This window comes from Natrix helvetica, assembly GCF_964273705.1.
Source record: "Natrix helvetica genome assembly, chromosome: 5".
In the NCBI taxonomy this organism is placed as follows: domain Eukaryota; kingdom Metazoa; phylum Chordata; class Lepidosauria; order Squamata; family Natricidae; genus Natrix; species Natrix helvetica.
The window spans coordinates 75733083-75752742 of NC_138551.1; the positions used below are offsets into that span (position 1 = coordinate 75733083).

The following is a 19660-nucleotide window of genomic DNA, read 5'->3' on the forward strand; positions in this document are numbered from 1 at the left end:
CTATCGATGTGAGGAGATCTCCCTGTCGAGTGCAAGCCAGGATGGAGTGGAGGGACTGCATCTTGAACCTTTTGTATGCCAGATGCTGATTTAGGCACTTTAGATCCAAGATGGCCCTCCACCCCCCTGAGTTCTTTGGGACTAGAAAGAGGATGGAATAATATCCTCGTTTTTCCTGTTCTTTGGGAACCTGTTCTATGGCCCTGATTTCGAGCAGATGGAGGTTCTCCTTCTGCATGAGGTCTTTCTTTTGGGGATTCTTGGGGATGGGACAACGAATAAATTTTTGTTGAGGGAAGGATAAGAATTCCAGCACCAGGCCCCTCCTGATCGTGTTGAGGACCCAAGTGTCCGAAGTTATCTCCTCCCACCTGTCGGCATATATTTGGAGCCGACCTCCTATGGGAGGATTCCTGTGGTGGTCACTTCCCCCTACGAAACTGTCGGGAATTGGATCCCCCACGAAATGGCTTCCGAAAGGAATGCTGTTGTTGCTGCCTTCCCCTGGACCCGTAATTTGTCCTGTCCTGTCCCCTGTCACCTGTCTGGGGAAATGGCCTCTGATAAGAAGAATTAGAGCCGGAAGCTTGAGAGTTATCCTGCGCTCTAAAGGGCTGTCTCCTGAATGAACCTGAACCCTTACGTTCGGCTTTCTTCAGGGTGGCCGGGAGAATTTTGCGTTTGTCCTTTGTTTCTATGACAAACTTCTCCAAGGCCTCTCCGAAGAATTGCCCTCCCTTAAATGGGGCAGAAGCAAGCTTCCATTTGGCCTTCATATCAGCCTGCCAGTGGCGGAGCCACAGCAGGCGACGTGATGTCACATTGGACGCCAAGGCCCTAGATGCGAATTTGGCCGCATTAAGGGAGGCATCTGCTGAGTACTCTACGGGGGTTATTATCTTATTAATGTCATGCCGCCATCTAGAACCTGCTGATGGAGGTTTGGACCTGAGTTGTCTTAGCCAGAGAAGAGAAGCCCTGGTGAAGAATGATGCCGAGGTGGATGCTCTAATGGCCCAGGCAGCCGCCTGGTGCGTCTTGTGGCACGCTTTTTCTGAGCGTTTGTCCTCGGCCTTGAGTCCCTCGAGTAAATCTGCTGGAAGATTAGAAGTAGAAGTTAGAGAGACCACCGGGGCATCCACCTCAGGCAACTTCAGCACCTCATCCATTTTGTCTTCTACAGCGTAAAGGGATTTGTCCCCCCCGCTGGGATTGGACAGGGTACCAGGTTGGACCCACTGCCTTTGGACTACGTCCAGGAATAAGTCCGGAACAGGGATCAGTTCCTGGGTTGGTGAAGGTTCCTGGAATAAACCTTCCTTGTGATCCTTAGAGGGAGGGGGGGTGGCTGAGGCACTCTTGGGAGTGGGCCCAAGTTCAGTGGCTGCTATGGCCTTGTGAAGGATGGATTTAAACAGGGATGGTTTGAATAACCCTGTAAAGGCCGGTTTATCAGGAGGAAGATCCTCATCCTCCGACAATTCGAAATCCTCTATTTCCCCCTCCTCCAACCCCGTGTCTTCCGTGGCAATAGATGTGCCAGGCGAAGCAGGGGCTTGGTCTCCTGAAGGAGCAGGGGTTACCCTGGGCTTAGGATTGCCAGAAGAACCAGTTTCCTTCTGTTTGAGACCATCAGCTATTCCTTGGGAGATGGCTTTGGCTATGACCTCCTTCATCTCAGCAGATAATGCGGGACCCTTGTCCTCTTTTGGGCGTCCCCTGGAGCCCTTGGAGGTTCTCCTTTCCTCCCTCTGGAATACATCTTGGTATGGTTCCAATTCCTCCCTAACAGAAGAACTGGAGGAGTCTGGATAGCCCCATGAGGCATCTGGGGAGGAGTCCCTTGAAATCCCCCCAGTTGATGGAGGTGAGCCATCTTGGTGGTGAGCGTCCTGATCCTGAACCTTCCCTTGGGGAGAATGGGGCCTTGGCCATGCCTCCTCTTGATCTGGGGACCGGCTAGTTTTCTGGGCCTGCGAGGTATGGCCTCTACGGGTTCCCTCCTTGCTGGTGGATAAATCCCCTGAGGCTCGGGAAGGGGATCTGCTGGGATTGCCTCTCCCTCCCTTGTTTCCCTTGGGGGGGGGCTCCACCCTGGGCCTCTTGGAAGAGGGCCCAGCCTGCACCTCCAAACCTTCGTCTGCCATTGTTCTTCAAAAGTCACAGGAAGGCTGGATGGGTCTGGAGGACACCGCTAGGACGAGCCAGACGGCCACAAAACGTCCGCGGCAGCTGCAATAGGCAAGGGAAGCCCGCCGGCGAAATCCCTGCCTTGAAATACTAGACGGCTGTTTTCGAGACGTTCGGCCTTGCCGGAGCCCCGGACAAGGCCTCTCAGTCGCTAAGCGTTGCTGCTGCTGCTGTTACTGACGAGGTCTGACTGCGAGGTTGTAATTGCTGCCGTTTGAATCTTGAGGCAATTTGGTGCTCTAAAATGGCCACCGCTGCGCGCGCAGCCTCCGTAACCAAGGTGACCCTCTCCGAAGTGGAGAAAAGGGCGCGAAAGGTTTAAAATGGCCGCCGCTATTGCCGGGCAGAATTAGGAAGCCGAAAGGGTCCGAAAAGGGCTTCCGCGGCTTAATAGAAGAGATCTGCCAGCGCCGAACAGCTGGTCGTCTCTCGTAGCGATTCCGCTCGCCGGCTGGAGCCGGACAAGCCTCAAGCCTACCTCGCTTAGCTTACAAGCAGCAGATGATGAAAATCAAACCTCCTGAGCTGTCAAGAAATGCTTTGGCTGATGTCAAAATGAAATGGTCAGGAATTTCTTTAAATGCTGATGTGGGGAGTCCAAGCAAAAAGCCTAAACTGGGGAACTCCCCTGCAACAGTCCTATCGGGCGGACTGAGTTTTTAAAACTGACCTGCCAGAGGCAAAGGGGGCGTGGTCAAGGAAAAAACTCAGTCAGTCCTAGGGCAGTTAGGCTGTGTTAACCCATGCTTGCTTGGACTCTCCAAGCAGCGCACAGGAGAATATTTCATTCTAAGAGGAGGAAGGAGAGGGAAGGAGGGGTGGATGCTAAATTCCTACGCTCTTACATTCCTGCCCCGATGTTAAAATCAGCTAGCAGGACATATTTGTATGCCCCATCTGTGGCATTTCAATTATTAAGCCCTCCCCCAGGAGAGCTATACCTATATCTATATGATACCAACAGCAATGTTGATTACATTGATGCCAATTTCAATCTAACTCGTTAAAAAAAATAGGCGGCAGGAGGTTGTGTCACTGAAGTAGGTTAGTTGTTTTGATTGAATTCTACCTTGAAAGCTATAATACAAATATATATTTCTATAATATATACATAGAAATCTTCAATTTGGCTTTTTGCTACGGTAATATACTGTACAACCACTATCAATATTCTACAATATTCTTGAGTACTTTATTTTGCTTCATAGGAAAAAGAAATCCTTTTCCAAAAAAATTTCTAGTTTGAAATATCCCAGACATAACACATGTAGTGTAGTAAGAAGCAAATTGGATTGAAAATATACCCGGCAGATTAAATAAACATTAGTTATGAATTGTACTACATAGTCTGAAGCAAAGACTGCAGTAAACCATTGTATACTTTAGGTATTAAACTGTCTTTGAGGAAAAGAGCTGCAAAGCTCTTCTCAAAACATTTATCAGGAGAAGTGTGCCATTATTTTAAAAGCACTCCTTTTAAAGGCGAACTTGTTTATTTTTTGTTTACCTTGTCTGGCCCCAATTTATTACCTTTCTGGATTTTGTCAAAACACTTAATGTGTACAAGAAACAGTATTTCCCCAAATGCGCAGTTTTCTGTCGAAATAACTGCATGCAATGGTGAAAAGAGATGAAAAGTTACAATTTCCCCTCAGAAACAGGGACGATTTCTTTTCTGCTGCCCTGTATCCCAATAGCCAGCATTGCTGTCTGCCTCTTGCCGAGCTTAAGCGAAACTAAAATTGAGTCGGTTTCTAGTTTTTTTCTCCTCACATCATCTTTGCCTACATAAATAAAGGGGGTGGGTGGGGGAGGAACCGCTTCCCCAAAAGCTAAAAGTCCCCTTCTCAGGTAGCTCCCACCCGCTTTGACGTTGAGCATGCGCATGAACTCTCCTCCACCTGAAGGGGGCGATGCCGACGCAGGCCAGAACAAAGCAGATTTTTTTTCCCTGACTCGAACCTCGTCCCGCGCCGACTCGAGAACCGGGCATGCGTAGAGAACTCGCCGTCGTTAAAATGCCAATACGCGTGCGCTTATACCGGGCTGACGTTAGAGGCGCCTGCGCAGTTCAAAAAGCATCGTGAGGGCTTTCGGTTGCCGGCCCGGCTGCCTTTGTTTGCAAACAAACTTCTGCCTGAGGGTACGAGATGCCAAGTTTCCTAACCGCCCGCGGCCTTCATTCCGCTCCTGGTTCTTCGCGAAGCTGCGGTTCGGTAGCTTCAATGCCCCCCAAATTTCGGGAGTCGAAAGCTGCCCGCCGCCTTGACAGTGATGGGCCAAAGCCATCCTCTGCGAAGAAGCTGTTGGGACTTTAGGGTGTCCCTGGCGCCACCGCAACGGGAGGGCTGCTGTAAGGTCTCGCCGTCTCTTCAGGCTGGCGTTGGAAGTCGGCTGCCCGGCGTGCAATTTTGCTGCGCCAGCGGCGGGAGACAGGCCTGATGCTCTTCCCTGCTCTTCCGCTCTCCCAATTGTACTTGTGTACTTGTCAAGCCGTAGGACACCTGCCCCCCTCATGGCTTGACCCCGTCGCTCTTGTCTCCCCATCCCGTCGGCTGCTTGGCCCATGAGGCCAAATCAAAGAGGTAGTAGAAGGCCCTCTTGGTTGCTGGGCCTGGTTTGCAGAAGTCCCCCCCCCACCCGCAAAAGAAATGGCTGCTTTAAGATGGCGGACCATCTCCCATAATTCTCCAGCTAGCTGGCTTGGGAATTCTGGCAGTTAACAGACTAACAGGGTTGGAAGGGACCTTGGAGGTCTTCTAGTCCAACCTCCCCTCCCTGCTCAAGCAGGAAACCAAATCTAACTGGCCAAGTTTGGGAGGGAAAAAACACTGCTTTAAAACAAAAAGGGCTGGTTCATTCAAAGGAATTTTAAAGCATCCTTGCTGCTGTATTACTTTTCTCTGTTTTGCGCCTTTCCAACTATGCCAACCATGAAAGAAGGATCTTGCAGATGCTAAGCAGCAATGGTGAGAAAAGGTTTGGCCTTGGCCTTTGTTTCAAAAGCTGAGCCTGGTTCTGTTTTTCAAAAGGAGACTTGGGTTTCTCAAAACAAAGCTGCCTGAAACCACATCTAATGTGGTCCTTCAGGGCGATCCTGTAAGACTTCAAGAAAGAGATTGGCACCGTGTTAACTGCGCGGTTCTCTCTCATTTGCTGCAGTGCTGCCCATTTTCTCTGCTGGCTCCTGCTCTTTTCCGTTCCAGCATTGAGCATGGTAAAGAAGAATACTATCCCTAATGGGTAAGTATCACATAAGTACTGCCTAGCCTTAGAGAGATAAAAGGGGAGAGGGCTCTGACAGCCCCACCTGCTTCTCTCTTGCCTCAACAGCAGCTTTGTAATCTACTGCAAGACAAGGTGAGTATGATAACAGGAGCATGCAGGTTACCATCCCCCAGGTAAGTATTTTATCCCACATTTTATAGTGCTCCATCAGCCTTCAGTATCTCCTATTCCTCCTGTATCCTCAACTTTGGACTTGGAATAAATTAACTCTATAATCACAGTTATGTCAATGGCATGGCATAGAAGGTTGATATCAAGATTACTTCAGTAGAATCACATGATACCATGGAACGGCTCGGGTTTATTACATGCTATTCAGTTTACCTTGGATTAAACAAGAGTGCTTTCTGTAATTTCATAGAACTGGTCTTAACTTGGACATGTGATTTAGTTTTCTTTTTGCAAGATTTTTGTCCCAGTGGCAATTACCCTATATTTTATTAATGTCTGATAGTGTTAATTTAGCCTGCAAATATATTGCATTATTTCTGTTCTTCTGACATGCAAAATACATGAATACATTTTAAGCTTAATAAACATGCTTTACTGAAAAAGATGTTTAATGAACTTGCTAGTGTGACTATCTTCAATCTTCACTGAATTTTTGCCGGAAATGACATTAAACGACAAAACATAAGTGATATTATCAAGCAGTATTACTTCAAATTAGTTCTATTACTTCCTGAAGCAAAAACTTGTTATTAAGTTTTATTGCTTAATTATTTCCTGCTTGTCCTCTACTGCCTTCTTACCTTGTTCATTATTATCAATGTTGCTAGTGTTATTTAATTGATTTTTATTAATAATGCAGATTTTTTTTAAAATCTCAGTATGGTAATATTGAAGGTTGAAAGCCACATTATTTTCTGAATCAGTTTGAACAGTCAATTAACTGCTGAAAAGTTACTTAGTAATTAAAATGGATATAAACTGATCATCTTAATAGTCCCAACATTTAGTAAAATGTTGAATTGGGAGTAATAGCTTAACATGAAAATAAATATTGCAAAAACTATTAGCCAAAAATATAAATAAGAAAAAAGTGTAAGATTAGTATTTGCTATGCTATTTATTACATTTCAAGGTGACCAGATTCTAAAAAGATTCTGAGCAGTTTATAACTTTAAAAGAACACATGATATTTAAAATGTGGTCTGTAAAACCACCTAAATAAAAACCAAAACATTGCCATGGGTTTCACAAATACTATAGCCCTGGGAACAGATCTAGGTTTTCAGAGACTTACAGAACTTTTGAAGAATAGAAGCTAGATGTAGCATTGTGCGAATTCTACTCCAGTGGACAGGAACTGTGACAAAGAAAGCCTGGTTCCTTGTTCCCACAAGTTGGCAACATCTTATTTAAGAGAGCCATATTACACCCAGTCTGCCTGATTGCATTGAATTGGCAGGAACAGAGAAAGGCACTCCCTCAAATAACCAGGCCCTATTCCATGAACGGTTTTATAAATGACAACCAGCACTTTGAATTGCACCTGGAAGTCAACTGGTAATCAATGAAGTTTGTGAAGCAGTGATGACATGGGAAGAATGCAAGAAGGCTATTATTTGCCTGTACCATTGCATTTTTAACCAGATAAAGCTTCTGGATGGTCTTCAAGGACAGTTCCATGTAGCCTGCATTGCAGTGGTGATCATGAGATAATAAGACATGAGTAACTTTCTGAAGAGCTTCACAGTTAAGGCAAGGAGGGTGCAGCTATTGCATTAGATGAACCTATACAATTATCCTCCTAGTCATAGCCATTGCAGGCTTTTTCAGTAGTAGCTTGCAAGTCTAGGAGCCTCCCCCCCCCCCCAAATTGCATGCTAGTCTCAAATGGGGGAATGCAACCTAAGACCAAAGATGAAAATGCCCCAAACCATGGGGGCCTAAATAGCCCCAGCCACTCAGTGAGATGAGGATCAAGTCTCAAACTGTTCCTCATTATTGAGATCCAAACAGTTTCCCGAGAGTGGTTAGTACAGTGACAACTTCATACATGCAGTCCAGATTGAAGCTAGGAAAGACTGCTATGGAAGGATGTAAACTCTACAACACAGTTCTTATAACTCATACAGCCCAGTGCAAGAGGATACCGTGATTGACAGATCAAGAAGCACAAGGATGACACTTACCTTCATTTCAGCTCTGCTAAACATCATCAACAAGTGCAATCAATACTGTTTAATACTCTCCTCTGGCCTGAAATCTGATTAGAGTGGGTCCAGATAATCTGCTTCCTCCAGACTTTCTACAACTGCTTCTGATCGCCTTTTTAACAACCTTCATCACAAAGGGAAGGTTGGAAGGTGGATGGTAACTGTCCACAATGTAAAGTCCAGCAATGGCTCCCTGAGAAGGGGTATATCCTCTGCCTCCTTCAACACTAGAGATACCATCACCGTCATCAGAGAGACTAATATCATTGCATGACCATGACTATAGGTTACATCCCATCTTAACTCAGGAAGAATCTAGATTAAAAAAACAGGTTTCTGAATTCACAATCTGGAGGACTTTGTCAGGAGACACAAAATTAGGGCATGTAACATCACATCTCTAAATCAGGTAACGCTAGGGTTAAGGTTTACATATATCTGTTTAAGTGAATCAGAATGGCATTATCTGTAGATAGCATGAATACTTGTCACCATAGCTCCTGATGTTCCTGGGATGTGTCTTTCCCAGTAAATAATGGATCACTCTAGTCAAGGCAGGCATCTGTAAACACAAAACGGACAGAGAAATATTGGTTTGCCTCCCTCACCCAAATATGGGCTGTTAATCATGTTTAGTGCAATTAGAACTTTGTTTGCCTCCACCATCTCTCTGGCACGTCATCTTCAGAGTTCCTAAGGAATCAAAGTACACCCCGGCATCACCACTCGGGCTACAAAGAAGCTATGGGTGCAAGGCCTCATTCACTGGGCTATTATTCCAGGCTGCAACCAAGACTTTGGCTGAGCTGCCTACAGGATCTTCAAGGAAAATCCCAAGCTACTCTGTAATCAGAATCCATCCAGTCAACCTGGATGCATCACTGAACAGGCCCTTATCAACCTGGAGTGATTGGCACAGTGAGCAAGAGGGCAACCATAGAGTAATCAGTCATTGCCAATGGACCGATAGTAATATCCTCCAACACTAGATCATAATTGCCCAAGACAAAAACCAACTAATGTACAATCCCCACTATTAGTCAGGCCTCACATACTTAGGTTTGATGCATCATAGCTTGCAAGCCAAGAGCTCTTAAACCACTCTGGATTCAGTGTCTCCAAGGAGATGAGCTAAAATCCCTGACAATTATCAACCTCAGGGACTCCATCCCAATCCCAGCAATGGAATACAGCAACTCAAGCAAAGATGATGATGTGCAGCAACCAGGGCTGTTCAGTAACAGTAATTTCTGAAAGCCTTAACTTCAACCAGAAATTCTCCCATTTGGTCATTCGTAGAGCAGAGCCTCAAGAGTACCCTCAACAACTTGTGGGTAATAATAGTCACCCTTCCCTGGGGACTCCGTTGATGCAAAACCTAAAATCACAATGAATATATTAACCAAAAGGTAATAACCTCTTCTGGGCCCACCCAGGTCTTGATAATATAAACCACGTTGGTGCCCTCACCCACAATAAGATTATGGATGAGGGCAGATTAAGTATGGTAACTTGTTCAAAAATAATAGCTGTGATGGTTACTATTGTACATTGATCTATACATGAGTTCTGCATGGTAATAATTATAACGGGTCAAATTAAGCTCAGTATACATTGCTGATATTCATATGTATCATTTTAGTGCATATTGAAGCTTGGAAATCATTACTGTTTGAGATTTGTGGTAGCAGCATTTAAAGAGTTAAATTCAGTTGTCTTTTATTTATATTAATCTCATACTTAGCTGTTCTCTATATTTCTAGTAGATATGTGCAAATAATAGCACATTAGTAAAAATACACATTGAGTACATAAAATTTTGATGCTATTTTAAAATATATATTTATTTGGTCTTCTGTGAATTGGGTAAATCAGACATTAGTATGCTTTGAATTTTTGATAGTGGATTATTTTCTTAGATTTTAGGATCTCTTGCAAAAGGATTATTTTGTCAAAAGCCAATCTTATAAAACATTTCTATAAATGCAGAGGCATTTGCTTGAAGAAGTACTTACGTCAGTTTCTTTTTAAATTTGCTTTTTTGCAACCAATTCCAAAATATCCTGTGAAAATAAAAATTTAATTATTTCAAATATCTGGCTTTGTTATATAACATGTTTTTATTGTTTGGCATCGTTATATGAGTTTTTTATGTTAATGATCTGCTATCATTATATGAGGTGCTAATTGTTTTATGAACCACCATTGTTTTGTTGTCATTTTATATAACAACCACACATAAAATCAAATACATACACATTTTGTCAGACCACCCTTCAATCCTGGAATTTAACTAGCTTCAAGGCTTTGCCTTATTTGTATTTCTGACTTGAGTGTCCAATAAAAATTTTTAATTGTTCTATGTGTTTCTTTATTTCACCAATCAGCTATAGTTAATCAGTTATGAACACCTGGGGTAAATGTTTATAAGCACATATGAAAAATAAGAGTATTAAAGTATTTTAAATAATAACTTTTTGACAGATAATACAGTAGAACCTCTGGTCACGAACACTTCTGAACATGGCCAAATCGGGTTCCGACCAAAAAATTCACAATTTTTTTGACAGCCAATTTCCCCTTCCACACCATGTTTTGGGGAAGCGCCAAATTTCCAAAATTAGATTCAGGTCATGACGAAATCAGTTTGCGACCAAATTTATGGAACAAATTATGGTTGTGACCAGAGGTTCTACTGTAGGTTGTGTGAATCCTTTCACCATAGTTATAATAGGAAAATATCAAAGCAAAATTGAGAATCATGTTTTTTTTAAAGGAATAAACGATTTCACATTCTTTTTTTCAAGTACTACTGACAAAATACATCTTCAGTGATTTTTTTGAAAATTAGCAAATTAGTTTTTGAATATAACAGCAGAACTGATCTCATCAGATAAAAATTTAAGACCCAGATGCACAAAGCCTAGCTCTTGACTCCTAAAATGGTCTATCACTTGGCAATTTTTGCTGCTATCAAAAAGGAAGGACCTCATTTAGCAACCTTCCTCCACCCCTTATTCGAGAAACAGGGATTCCAAAACCTTTGGGGGGGGTTTTCTGGCAATTTAAAAAGAAAATAATTAGGGGAAAATAAATTATATAGTACCTTTTTTCATAGCTGTGAACTGCTCATTTGCTCCCTCTTTCTGAGAGAATGGCACAGAATTTTTTAAAGAATTAAACATTAATTGAAAGTATTTTATTAAACATTGGACACATGCAAAACAGTAGTGGAAGAGGTAACATTTTCAAAAATATACTGCATTTTAAATGGATCTCCAACAGGAAAACAAAAAAATATGGGACAAGCAAGAAGATGATACTGGTTGTTCCAATTTGGAGACAACTTTGATGTAAAGTCAGAGGTGGGTTGCTCCCAGTTCAGCCTGGTTCAGCTGAACCGGTGGTGATGGTGGCGGGAAGCTGCCCACCCGCCCGGACGCTTCTGTGCATGTGTAGAAGCGTTGTGCACACAAGTGAACCGGTGGTAAACCGGCTAGCAACCCACCACTGTATAAAGTGGTTCCATGTTGCATGATGAATTTCTTTTAATGATATTAGATATCAGAGACAATAAAGTTTAAATAGCAATGTACCGTCAAAAAAAGGTAATCTCTACAATTTCTAGTTAAACATCTTCCTTATTCCTTAAACACAAATAGATCACTACAGCAAATGTTTCTGGTTTGCTTTCCTGGATTTTCCAGATTTATTTAGTTTACAACCTGGAATCAGAGGCATAAAACATTTTTTTACTTAACATTGATACCCAGTATTATTTGAGTCATTTTTCAAAGTGGGGGTGGCATGTAAATGTAATAAATAATATATTTCTGATATATTTCTGGTTAGAAGATAAAAAAACTAGCCAACGAACCCAGATTAGCCCTGATTCCGATAAGTCCTATTGGAAACAAGCAGTAACAAGAAATAACCAAGTTAATAAACACAACAAAGAGATGAGGGGCACTATACAGAAAAAACCTCAAATAGCTTGAAAACTACAATATTTTTGTTAACTATTTTTACCATAGACAATCTAATTCTTCATGCTGCTCTGTAGTTAAAATTTAGAACACGATTTTTATTCCATATTAAATACTTTTACATATTCTACTTTGGATCAATGGTATAGTGATGAAAAACAAATTAGTCCATTAAATTTAATATACAGAATACCATGTCATTTCCTTCTACATCTTTTAACATTATATCTTATTACTTATTTGTGTTGTTTCTGTTTTGATTGGAGGATAAAATAATTGCAAAGCTTAAGCAGCTATGTATAAGTGAATAATGTACTCCATTTTATAAACATTCTCATCCAAAAATAAAAATGTATAATATGATTAAAACCTGAAGAATACATTGAATTTTAATCATATCAAGGATCGGATATATATTGTTGGTATTCAGCAATCTAAATGAACTGTTACTTCAACCACTCAATGTTTTAGTGAGCCAGTTACTAAGTTCTTATGAGATTATTACAGCAATTTTGTAAGGGAAGGAGTGACAGAATCTGGGTGAGGAGTTAAAAGAGGGGTTAGCCTAGAACAGGGCTGTCAAACTCCTGGCCAGCAGGCTGGATGCGTCACGCGCTTGCCACACCCATGCCCATTTTAACAAAGGGGAAAAGTCCCGATACATCACGTTACCATTGTAACAACGTGAGTTTGACATCCCTGGCCTAGAATCTACAGAGCTACAAGCAAGCTGAGTCCAAACCCCTTGAATTCAGTTGACCCTTATCTTACTCCTAGCAAGTTCTAACCCTTAGTTGAGAATGGCAAGGGAAAATTTTTCAACTGCGTCTTACTATGTTGAAAGTTTCCAGATGTTTAAATGTTTATGTTCTATTTTCCAGTACTCAATTAAATTTCAATTTAAAATCAAAACAATTGTTATTATTATTTAACAAAGAACTGCAACTGATAGATTTGCTTTCCTTTTTTGTAAATAGCTATCCATTAGAGTTATTACAATGCATTTATGATGAGTCTGCCTTGAAAATAATACAGAAATTTCAGTTACTGTAAAATACGTCTATTGTTATCTTGAAATCATGTAATGATTCAATAAATCAGTGTCTCGTTATTTCCGGTCTGTTTGGACACCCAGTTAAACATTCTGATTAAATATTTGGAATCAAGTGAGCAACGGAATCATCTCCTTTCATATGTATCTAATAAAACAGAACCAAGTTCACTAAGATCTTTGACGCCACTATTCAGTGGGCCTCTTTTCTTTTTCCTTCTATGCAGCATGTTCTGTTGCTGGTGCCTCCAATTTAATTGACAGTGCCCCTCAGGCTCAAATATAACCAGACTAAATTTGTGTTGTATCCCAGAGCCAAAAAAAGTGAATTAAAATTGTTTTGCCCCCTCTCTCCCTAAAGTTACATCAGTACATCTTTGGTAGCATCCCAAGCAGAAGAATGACTTCTGCAGATATGCTTACTTTGAACTTTTAAGTAATCTTTCTGATTAAAATCCGTATGAAATTATTGTTTTTTAAATAGAATTCCATCATTGCTGTATTTTATCAACTGCTACCCGAGTCTAACTTTTTTCCCCTTGTTCTCTTTAATTTGCTAGGTTTACTGGGAAGCATATAAATATATAAATATAGCATATAAATATCCTCATAATTAATCAAAACAAGCACTATAGAGATTTTTGTGGGTTTTGAAAACAATCTGTAAACTAGAGGAACTAGTTACTTTTGTTAAAAGCAACATTTATGAAGGCTGAAAACCTGCTTAGATGGGTTGGTCCATCACCTCAGCCGCTTTCCCATAGGGGGGTTAGTGGAAGGATCTCTGAAGAAGAGGAAAACAAGCCAACTGGCACCACTACTGGAAATTGGTTCAGGTGTTTCCCAGGGAATTAGCATCAAGATCCCTAAGGGAAAGTTCCCTGAAAATATTTTTTTAAAAAGAATTCTTAGACCCACAAAAACATTCCAGAAACTTGTTCAGCTGAAATATTTTTTGCCTCACCTACAACTTCAAATGTCCTAGAAATATATTAATTACAAAAGAATGGACAAAAATTCATGAAAATTTTCATATATACAGGTAGTCCTCACAACAGCAGTTTGTTTAGTGACTTCAAAGTTACACCACTACTGAAAAAGTGACTTATAACCATTTTTCACATTTACGACCAATGCAGCATCCTCATGATCATATGATCAAAATTCAGAGACTTGGCAAGTAACTCATATTTATGATGATTGCAGTGTCCCAGGATCATGTGATCCCCTTTTGCGACCACCTGACAAGAAAAGCCAATAGGGAAGGCAGAATCACTTAACCATGTTACTAATTTAACAACTGCAGTGATCCACTTAACAATTGTGGCAAAGAAGTTAATAAAATGGGCCAAAATTTACTTAAATGTTTCGCTTAGCAACAGAAAATTGGGCTCAATTGTGGTTGTAAGTTGAAAACTACCTGTACATTCTGAGATGTCTAGCTCATAATCTTGATCAATCCACAGTCATTCCAGCCATAACCAGTAGAGTTTCTAATTCCAAATTAATTATCTCCGGATATTAGTTTCCAGGCAGATTGGTGCTTTTATTTAAAAATTCACTATTTGTGTTATGCGTATGCGATATTGCAGGATTTCCATATATCTTGATAAAAAAACATTTTGCAGTATTATGTTAGTTTGTGGCTGCTGCATAAGAGCTCAGTTTGCAATAAACATGCTAGAACAGAATGATTCTTCATTTGATAATACATGTTTTAATAGGTTTCTAAATTGACTAATATAACTTCTTGCAGTTTCAAATTTTATAAATGTTTAATGTAATAATAGTTTAGACATCAGAAGATAATCTTTTTCAGAAAAGAAGTTGTTATGTGTAATATGTTAAATAATTTCTGCAAATCATTCTGTATTTCCTGAAGTTTAATTTAAAGAATGAAATGTACAATATACATATACGTTTCTTAAAATGTATTTAAAATAAGGAGCATCTCCATTCTGTTGAATCCAATGCTAACAAATGTTATATTAGGTTCCACTCCTGGAACATATTTCCTTTTATTGCCTTTGTCCCCATAAAAACCAAAAGAAATGTAAAATCTGTAAATGCAAATGCCACATTCTGAGTTGTGTTTTTGTTGCAAATTAATTTTGTGTATATGTACACCGGGACCACACTTTTCTGAGGAACACTCTTCATGAAATATATGGGCCAGGTGTAGAAGTTGAGACCAGGCACAAATATCTTGTCTTCATTTAAATTGAATGTAATTGTTGTATATTTAATCTTTTCCCTGATTTGTCCCATTAAAAATTTGAAGTTGGCAGAATTCTTGGTGGGGCTCTGGAAACATTAGCCAAGATTTAGGAGGGCTGCTTGTAGGCCCTGGATCTTAGATTGTGTATCTCTGTTATATATCAAGCAAAACATTAAGGACAAATAATCTTACAGTACTCTAAATGGGGCTGAATTTGGTGGAGTTCACAAGTGGTTAGATCATGTATCATTAGATCCAGTGCATTCTTCTATTTACAAAGATAAATAGACCATACACCTATGCTTCCAAAGGTTGATATACGAACCTCACTAGTTTATATCATGGTCAAACTACCGTTTTCCCCCGAAAATATGATTACCCAAAAAAGAAGCCCAACCTGATTTTCATGCATGCGCCTAATATAAGCCATATCCCAAAAATAAGTCCTAGTTAAGTCCCACTCAACGTCTGGTTGTATGAGGTGGGATGAGGCACGTGTAAAATTAAGCTGGGGTGGGGGAGGTGGAGCTACCCCATGGGCCCCGCTCCTGCTTAACTTAGAACCACCACAGCTAGGCCTCCCATACCCCGACATCTGTTGCACTGCTGCCTGACTTCTGCGACCACTCGCAGCCAGACGCCACATGGCTTGTTGCGCAGTCCATACAAGCTGTCTCTGAACTGTAAAGCTATCTCCAAACTGTTTTTCAGCTGATTAAAACAGTTTCAACCTGAAAACTTAAAAAAGACCATAGTATGTTACAGAAGTTGAGAATTGTTATTTGGAGTGAAACTCCTTTTGCCCAGCATAATAGCATTGAGGAGGAGGATTATTTAAACATTTTTGCATACTGGCAAAGAGTATGAAAAAGAGTGTATATAAGGCCCCGAAAGCTTGGCAACATTAGACAGAAATGCATGTAGATTATTATTTTTTTAAAAAAATACCAGTGTTAGCAGAAAATCATTTTGATTAGAGACTTAAGAGGTGGATGAACCCAGCTTCCAGTTCAGTATAGCTTCTATAGATTCAGACTCCCAAGTTCTCTTCCCATGAGTGATTATTTCAGTAATATGAATTGCTGTATCAGAGCAGTACTGTTTTGTATAAAGCATTGCAGTCATATTTTTTTTAACATTTCTACATTTAAAGGTGTCTTTTCTTTTTATTAGATGGAGGAATGTATCACCAATTGGAAAACCTATACCAGGAACTCGATTCATTGCTTTTAAAGTACCCTTAAAAGGGGTATGTATAACGCTCTTTCTATGAACATATATTAACTACAAAAGAAAATCAGTAAAGTGAGGTTCATTTTATATAATCAGTGTTTGACTATAAATAGAATCTGTGCAATAATACAGATTCAGTTTTAAAGAGATGTTTCAGAGTACACTGGCCAAAAATATAGCACCCTTGTAGTTAGTTTGAATTTCTGGACAGCTGACTATTAATCTTCCCTTCAGAGGATAAGAGCCTTTCGTGTACTATTAAATAAGACCAATTATATGTTTTCACACAGTGATAGCATGGTTGGCATTTACTTTAATGAGGGAATTATATAGTCACTCAGTTTTTAAAAATCTAAAAGCTTACAAGTACTTGTACACTGTACTTGTACTTTTGATACTCTTTGGCACTAAATAGCTAATCTTCAATTCCATAATTGCACATTTTTCTGTGATCAATTTCATTCAGAATATTGCACAAAATTTCCCCTAATTTACCTCATGGTTCTTCCATTATTGTCTTTCACTGAAACGTAACATGCAACTGTCACCACGCTGTCATCAAACAATGGATTTATATTTTCAAATACACCCATAACAACCTCAGTGACATCAATTCATATTTTTCACATACATTATAAACCTTTCCATTAATAATTAAACCTGTACTTTCATGCATATATTCATCAACTTCACTTCAACATTTCAACATCAGGCTACTTTTATTTAGATCTTACTGCAATCTTCCCCATTTTATTTTTACAAACATATATTTATTTTTCTTTTTTCTTTCATTTAGTTTGTGTGTATGTATGTATGTATCAGTGGTGGGTTACAGGTGGTACCCCCCTGTAGTGGCGTACCAGAGCCTGCCCGGAGCACTGGATACCGTTCCGGTACAGTGCTCCAGAGGGCCTGCCCGCCTGCCTGAGCTTCTTACCGGTCTTAAGTCTTTGGCGCTTCCGTACATGGCGCATACAACACCTGCTCGATGCTCCACTGAGCAGGTAGGACATCACGGAGGCGCTAAAACGCATGCGCTCATTGCAAGCATCCATGTGGACACCGCCGGGCCCGTTCCAACCGTACCGGTTGGAACAGGATCCGGAACCCACCACTGGTATGTATACACACACACACACACCGATACACATATTCTGTACATTTACTACTCTTATATTTTTATTAATGTAACTTAGCCTTTGCTTGCTCATTAAAGCTAATGAAGAGGTTCACATATGAATTAATTTGAAAACATAATGGGTAGAACAGACATTTTTTTCCAATTTAGGTAGCACTGTTCCTAGTTCTACTATGGATGGTGTTCCTCAAAAATGGAAGAAAAGGTATTTCTGTTTGCCATATATTTATATGCCACCCATCTTACTGTTGAAGCAACTTTGTATCTGATAAATAGTAATTATATCTAAGGATATACAGAGTTTTAAATTGTGAAATATACTTCAAAAAGATGGAAATGCAAAGGTAAAAGATATTTACTTCACAATTACTCCACCTAGACACTGCTTCCCTATTCCTCTTTAGAACAACAAGTAAGTTCACTTATTCATGGTTAATTCAGAATCATGGCTTTGGACAAATGCTTTCAGAGTCTATGCATTTGTTCATTCCGAAGATGTAGAATATGAAATATTTATTTTTGTTATCTCTATACAGTATCACCCTCTAGTAAAAGAGAGTAAAAAGAAAAACAACTTCAGTCCTTTAGCTGTACTATTTATTTTTAAATAAATTATCTATTTACTTAGAAACTACTTAATTGTTCTGAATGCTTGTCTTTTGTTTTGAGTTTGACTATTTTTTAGAAAAATTAATGAGTCAGATTTTTCTATATGCATAAGAATATCTTTCCATACTGTACTTTCTTTTTTTCTCCACCTAGGCAATCAATCATCGACTTACACCAACACAAAAGTTTACACCTAAAGATCTCATTGCTGCAGTGAAAGATTTCAATACGGAGCTTGGTTTAATCATTGATTTAACATATACAACAAGATACTATGATATCAAGGTAATAGTAAATTAGTATATGCTGGGGATAATAAAAACATTTTTTTTCAATACCGATTTAGAAATAGGTTGAGTTGTTACGGAATTTTCAGTCTTCAGCGTGAGAAGAACTGTTCTATAATAAAGGCAACGCTTCACTGGAAATGAACCCACTGGACTGTTCATCAAGAGAAAGTTAATAGGCATGAGAGAGAGAGCAGGTATTCTTTATAGCAGGGGTCCCCAGCCCATGGCCCGGGGCCGGTCTGAAGCCCATTGGGAACTGGGCTACACAAGCGGGTGAGTTCATGAAGCTCTATTTACGCAAGTGGCAGGCAGGTGCATGAAACTATGTTGTCACCGCTGCCAATCCATAAAACCAGAAAGGTTAGGGAACATTGCTCTATATAGCATCCCCAATTTTTTGGAATGGTCTTCTCCAAGAAGTATGTGCAGCACCTACCCTGTTGCAGCTCTTTAGAACAAATATAGTTATTTTATTTCCAAGTTACTTTGAGCCCACATGGCTGACTCTGGATGCTTATCTTGGTTTATGACTTAGCCTTTCTTTTGTGGTTAATTTTTATTTTTATATTAATTGAGTTATTTCCTATGTTTTTCTATTTACTTGATGTGGTGAATGACTCAAAGTCCTTTCAATTTGGGGTAGGTTATAAGTAGCATAGGAAAAAAAAGGAAGTTAAAAAGGAAGGGAAGGAGGGATTCCATTATGCGAGTTAATGGTGTCATGACATTCTTGTTGAATATGTTTTGAAAAGTACAATAAGGTACATCCTTGGGAACCTAGAGTTCAGTATATGATATAAATTGAAGAGAAAGATAGATTCACTAGGATTTCAGAATAAAAAAAATGTAATGTTAGATTTGCATATGCAGAACTGGAACTACTGTAGCGAGAGATGCAGATCATTCCACTCTGCGTCATGTAACTTTCCTAGAAGCTGGAAGAAATACAAATTGAAGTACAAATCATGGAGCAGAAAATGGCCAATACTTCACAAACAACAAAGGTAGTGCTATATGGTAGTCCTTCACTTAGGACCACAATTGAGCCCAAAACTTACAAAATTAAGTTGTTAAGTGAGTTTTGCCCCATTTTCGTGCACAGTTAAGTGAATCACTGCAATTGTTAACTTAGAACACAGTCATTAAGTGAATCTAATTTCTCGCTTCGTTAGAAGGTCGCAAAAGGTGATCACATGACCCTGGGACACTGCAACAGTCATAAATATGAGCCAGTTGCCAAGCATCCAAATTTTGATCATGTGACCATGGGGATGGTGCAATGATCATAAGTGTGAAAAATGGACATAAATCACTTTTTTTCATTGCTGTTGTAACTTTGAACGGTCACTAAATGAGTTGTAAGTCAAGAACTATCTGTATAGGCTTCTATTGTGAATATGGAAGTATCTGCTGAGTGCATAAATTTGTATTTACAGTAAGGAATTATTCTCAAATGCTAGCTCATCTAGTATATCAATATATTACTATGCATTTT

The 19660-nt window shown here is 39.9% G+C and overlaps 2 protein-coding genes across 5 annotated transcripts in view; one reads left to right on the forward strand and one right to left on the reverse strand.

Annotated features, from left to right (window-relative positions):
* The window catches only part of CC2D2B (coiled-coil and C2 domain containing 2B), a 90625-nt gene extending 86542 nt beyond the window's left edge, over window positions 1–4083 (reverse strand). The window contains exon 1 of the mRNA XM_081954079.1: window positions 3721–4083. The gene's annotated coding sequence lies outside the window, so the exon portion shown is untranslated. The remainder of the gene's footprint in view (window positions 1–3720) is intronic.
* Window positions 4084–4207: 124 nt separating this feature from the next.
* LOC309392590 (uncharacterized protein) overlaps window positions 4208–19660 on the forward strand; it is a 33016-nt gene continuing 17563 nt past the window's right edge. For 2 of the 4 annotated variants that reach the window (XM_081953996.1, XM_081953999.1), the window contains exons 1-4: window positions 4208–4333; window positions 5353–5433; window positions 16069–16144; window positions 18029–18160. In XM_081953996.1, coding sequence (XP_081810122.1) covers window positions 5405–5433; window positions 16069–16144; window positions 18029–18160 — 237 coding nt within the window. In that variant the 5' untranslated portion in view covers window positions 4208–4333; window positions 5353–5404. Of the gene's footprint in view, window positions 4334–4865; window positions 5160–5352; window positions 5434–16068; window positions 16145–18028; window positions 18161–19660 lie in introns of those variants that run through there. The other 2 variants (XM_081953997.1, XM_081953998.1) reach the window with 2 other exon arrangements.